This window comes from Neofelis nebulosa, chromosome 11 (assembly GCF_028018385.1).
Source record: "Neofelis nebulosa isolate mNeoNeb1 chromosome 11, mNeoNeb1.pri, whole genome shotgun sequence".
NCBI lineage: Eukaryota > Metazoa > Chordata > Mammalia > Carnivora > Felidae > Neofelis > Neofelis nebulosa.
The window spans coordinates 71,970,206-71,974,634 of record NC_080792.1 but is presented as its reverse complement, the minus strand read 5'-3'; the positions used below and the strand labels follow the sequence as shown (position 1 = coordinate 71,974,634).

Sequence of the window (4,429 nt, the reverse complement as noted above, 5' to 3'; positions counted from 1 at the left end):
GCAGTTGTGTCTGACTCTTCTGTGTTGGCAGCAAGGGGGATGAATGAATGAATGAATGAGCGGGGAGGGACTGACCGATTTCAGGTGAACAGCTCCTTGATGTGCAGAGACCAAGGCTGAACTGCAGCCTCTTCCTGGGGAAGCTACACCCTCCACCTCGGGGCATAGAAGACCCTCTGCTGAGGAGCCATCTTGTTTCCCAGCTGATTTCTACCCAGCCTTGGGTCTCAGCCTACACGGAGACCTTCCTTCAGGAAACCTCCCCCGATTCCCCAGGAATATCATCCCTTCGCTGCCTGTACCCTGACAGTGTCCCTGCTGGACAGGGGCCAGTTCAGTCAGTCTCCTGAGGCTCTGGAGCTGGTGGCTGTGCCCTGCTGGGCTCCCTGCACAGGAAGCAATGTGGGGGTGCCATGAGGGAGAAGCTTCCTCAGCTTGGAAGAGGCAGCTCCTCCCTTTTGGCCCTCCTCAGTCCTTGACCCCTTCCCAGGAAGGGGAGGGGCAGACTGAGCCAGAGGGTGGAGGGTGGGGCCTGGGTGTGAGGCTGATGGGCTATGGGGAGAGGTAAGGCCAGGGGCGCCTGGGAAGCTGGACTTTGAGGGGTGGTGCAGGGAACTGTGTGTCCTGGAGCAGCCTACAGACTAGTCGCCTGAGGGGGCTGTACCCCACGCTGGGGCCAGAGTAAAGGGGCTGTAGAGACCGGCCCTGCCGTTGGCCACAGGCAAGGGGCCAGAAACAGACTGGACAGCCTGAAGGTCATGCCGTCCTTTTATGGGTGAGGAAACAGTCTTTGGGGGGGATGCTGCGGGTCACCCAATCTGGAAGCTGCCCCAAGGTCTGGCAGTTTCTTGCTCCTTGGGCTTCTCAGAAGCTGCAGCCATTGCCGAACACCTGGCCAGGGGATGGGGATGGTGTGAGCCTCTGCTCTGCTCACCTACCCCTGTGTGCCCCCCTGCCCAGCAGCACCTTGACGGCCCTCACAGTCCTGCTTTGCATGTGGGCAGGGAAGGCCACCAAGAAGAGAGAAGAGGCTCCTGGCCCTGCCCAGCTGCACCCCATCTAAGCACACACCGAGACCAGGCCAGTGGGACATCAGGTTGGGTGCCTTTATTGGCTGGAGACCTCTTCCTCCAGGGTGCCCCTCCCTCTCCATGCCTCCGCCCCCACTGGGACATGGGAGGGGCTGGGGGCTCAGGAGGCAGGACCTATGCAATGTCCTGCCTGTTGAGCTCAGGGTGGGGACCCAGCACCAGAAATCAAGGAGCGGAGGGCTGCGGTGGGCTCCCCGAGGTTTGGCTGGGGAGGAGGAAGAGGCAAGCCTGCCTTTCCCCACCAGCCCATGTGTGCTAAGGGCCCAGAAGAACCCTAGCTCCAGCCACCCATCAGTGCCCACAGGCCTGGATGCCCTGGCAGCCCGTGAGAAAACCGAAGGCTTGAACCTGCCACCCCTTCCCTGCAGGGTTGCACCATCCTATTTCACAGAGGGAAATGGAAGCCGAAGGCCCTGAGCAAGGTCTCACCTCTTGCCTGGGCTGCCCCTCCCTCTCAGGCCACAGTCCCTTCTCAGCTTCATAGTAGGCAGACTTGCACGGGGTGTCAGGACCAAGACTTGCCTATCCCAAAGGCCTAGGTGGCAGAAGGGACCCTGAGGACATTAATAAATATGCATGGGCGGTCCCTGGAGGCAGTTGGCCAAGTCTAGGCTAGGAAGGGAAGCCAGGCCAGGTCTGCCCCTAGGGCCGCCCCTGCTCTCAGCCTCTCTCGTTGCGGCTCCTGGGGGCCACGATCCGGTAGTTGGCCGTGTGTCCTCCCCTCTTGCCCCGCAGGAGGCTGGGGGTGCCTGTGCCGGCAGGGCCTGCCCCCGACCCCTCTGGTTCTGCCGGAGGGAAGGAGAGAGTCAGGGTTAGTGAGGTCTGTATGAGGTGCCCATCTCCCTTCGGCCCTCTGGGGGCTGGGGTGCTGGGCACTCTGCCCTGGCATCTGGGAGGCAGAGCTGTGAGAAAGGGTAGTTTGCAAGCTGATTAGTGTCTCCCCTTACCCCCTGGAGTTAGTAGCTCCCAGCCCAATGAGAGCACTCAAGGGTCTCTGATTTTCTCTGTCAAGGGGGGATAAATGAACCTGCCATGTTTCTGAAACGTTTAGCACGTAGTGAATGAATGATCCATACACGTATAGTTCTTTTCCACACTTTGGAATATAGGTGAATCATCCTCATTTTGTAGTTGGGTAAACTAAGGTCAGGGAACAGACTCAGGCCACCTGTAATGGGGAAGAGTTTAGGAAGGCCAGGCTCTGCCACTGACCTGTGCAGCTTTGGGCAAGTCTAACCTCTGTCAGAGGCTCAGTTGTCTCATCTCTAAAACCCGGGGGGATAGTTCCAGATACACTGAGGTCCTGACCAGCTTCAATAATATTGAAATCAGTTCTAATTTGACTATGGTGAAATATGCCCCAACTGGAAATAAGGTATCCCCCAAGAGTGAAACAATAATTGGCATTTTTGCCACCTGGAAAACTCATCCTTCAAAACCCAGAGGAAGGCCTATCTTCTCCAGGAAGCCTTCTGCCACTAACTTTAGTCCCTCTCTAAGTTAAACAAATAGGTCAGGTAGGTCAGGTTGGGCTATTTTCCCAGGGGAAGAGGAACATCCAAGGAGCAGAGCCCTAGGCTGGGGGACTTGGCTGAGCCTCCAAAGTCCTGGTCAAAGGGATGGACACTTGGACTCTGGTGAGCACCAGCGTCCCATTGGGCCACTGCCAGGGGAATGGGCTATACCTTCATAATAATAACTGTCTAGCACCCTGACTCTGTGTGCCCCAGCCTCCCATGCACCTCTGGGCCGAAATTTGGGGCCTCTGGGACAGACCGATTTGTGTGTGCTCACAGTCAAGGGAGATTTGATGCCCTAAATCAGGGAGCATAGGAGGAGAGTAGCACAGAGCCCAGCCTCTAATATCAGCTAGGGCCAAGTCCTAAACCAAGTATAGAACCTCTGAGCCTCATCTGGAACATGGGGATAATACTGTGTCCCACCCTTGTGGTAAGTGTTTAAGGTACCCAGGAGTGGTTTTCATAATAAATGTTGGATTATTATGGTCACTAAATGTGTTTTTGACCCAGGTCTCCTGCAGGCCTGGTTACTGTTTGAGTTGCTCATGAGATGCTATTTTGACACAATCAAGTTCAGGGTCCTTGGTTTCCCCTGGCCCCACTCAGTGCCTGGCAGAACAGAGGTGTCAGTGAACTTTTGTTGATGGAGCGAAAAGAGCCAGAGCTTTAAAGGACAGACCTATGGTGGACCCCTGGCCTTACCACTGCTATTGCTATGACCCTGTGGAAATCATGTGGGCTCTCTGAACCTCTGTTTCTTCATCTGTGAAATGGGCGTGGCATTGCCCACTTGGCAAGCTTGTATTAGGGACTGGATATAAATCCCCCAGCCTGGGGGGCTGGATGTGTGACAGCTGTTACTATCTCATTATTATTGATTATAGCCTAAACATGAGTCCTATCTGGGTCTTTAGTTAGCACCTGCTGTGTACAATGGATGAGGGGAAAGTTCCTTCTTCAATGCTCCCCTCCTCCCTCACCCCCTCTTCAGGCCCATCACCCAAGCTTGCTTATGGGGTCACTCCCCCAGGCTTGTGGCCACAGAGCGTGGGCGTGGGCTTTCTAAGGTAACCAGAACTCCCTCCCTGGGCTGCTGGATACAGTGGACTAAAGTGCAGGTATGGCTCCAAGGCTAGTATGTCCCTTCTGGTTCCTGTCCCTATCCTCCTGAGAGAGGAGGTGCAGAGACACCTGAAAAAGGTGCTGAGAGCCTGGGATTTGGTCCTTGGTCCCAAATCTGTGAGAGGGGAGGAGGTATGGGAGATGGTCACTGATGTTTCTAAAAGTTAGAGAATCCATGTGGCAAGGTGAGAGGAGCTTGGGAAGCAGACCACACGCCCCTTGCAGCCTCCAGGTCTTTGTCCATGCAGGACTCTGTCAAGGCTGCCCTTTCTACCTTCTCGTAGGGATTTTCCATTACTCAGTGCAAGTGTCCCCATTCCAGGAAGGCTTCTCCAACCCATAGCCAGAAGTGACTGCCACTCACTCACATCCTTTGGTGCCCCTGTACCCCTTGGCCCTCATCTCTGTAGATACTGAGGATCCCCCATCACTTGATGGGCGCAGAGCGTCCGCCCAGACCTGGCACTCAGTAGATGTGCCCTACAGTTTTGCTGAATGAGGGAGGCTTGACTGTATCCTTAGCCCTCCTTCCTGCTTGGAGCCTCTGTTTCCTCATCTATAAAACAGATGCGGGGGCGCCTGGGTGGCGCAGTCGGTTAAGCGTCCGACTTCAGCCAGGTCACGATCTCGCGGTCCGTGAGTTCGAGCCCCGCGTCAGGTTCTGGGCTGATGGCTCGGAGCCTGGAGCCTGTTTCC

The 4,429-nt window shown here is 55.9% G+C and overlaps 1 protein-coding gene across 10 annotated transcripts in view; it reads right to left on the bottom strand.

Annotated features, from left to right (window-relative positions):
• Positions 1 to 750: 750 nt before the first annotated feature.
• Positions 751 to 4,429, bottom strand: part of EMID1 (EMI domain containing 1) — a 49,548-nt gene continuing 45,869 nt past the window's right edge. For 8 of the 10 annotated variants that reach the window (XM_058693179.1, XM_058693176.1, XM_058693173.1 and 5 more), the window contains one exon: positions 1,093 to 1,876. In XM_058693179.1, coding sequence (XP_058549162.1) covers positions 1,752 to 1,876 — 125 coding nt within the window. In that variant the 3' untranslated portion in view covers positions 1,093 to 1,751. Of the gene's footprint in view, positions 892 to 1,092; positions 1,877 to 4,429 lie in introns of those variants that run through there. The other 2 variants (XR_009251156.1, XR_009251157.1) reach the window with 2 other exon arrangements.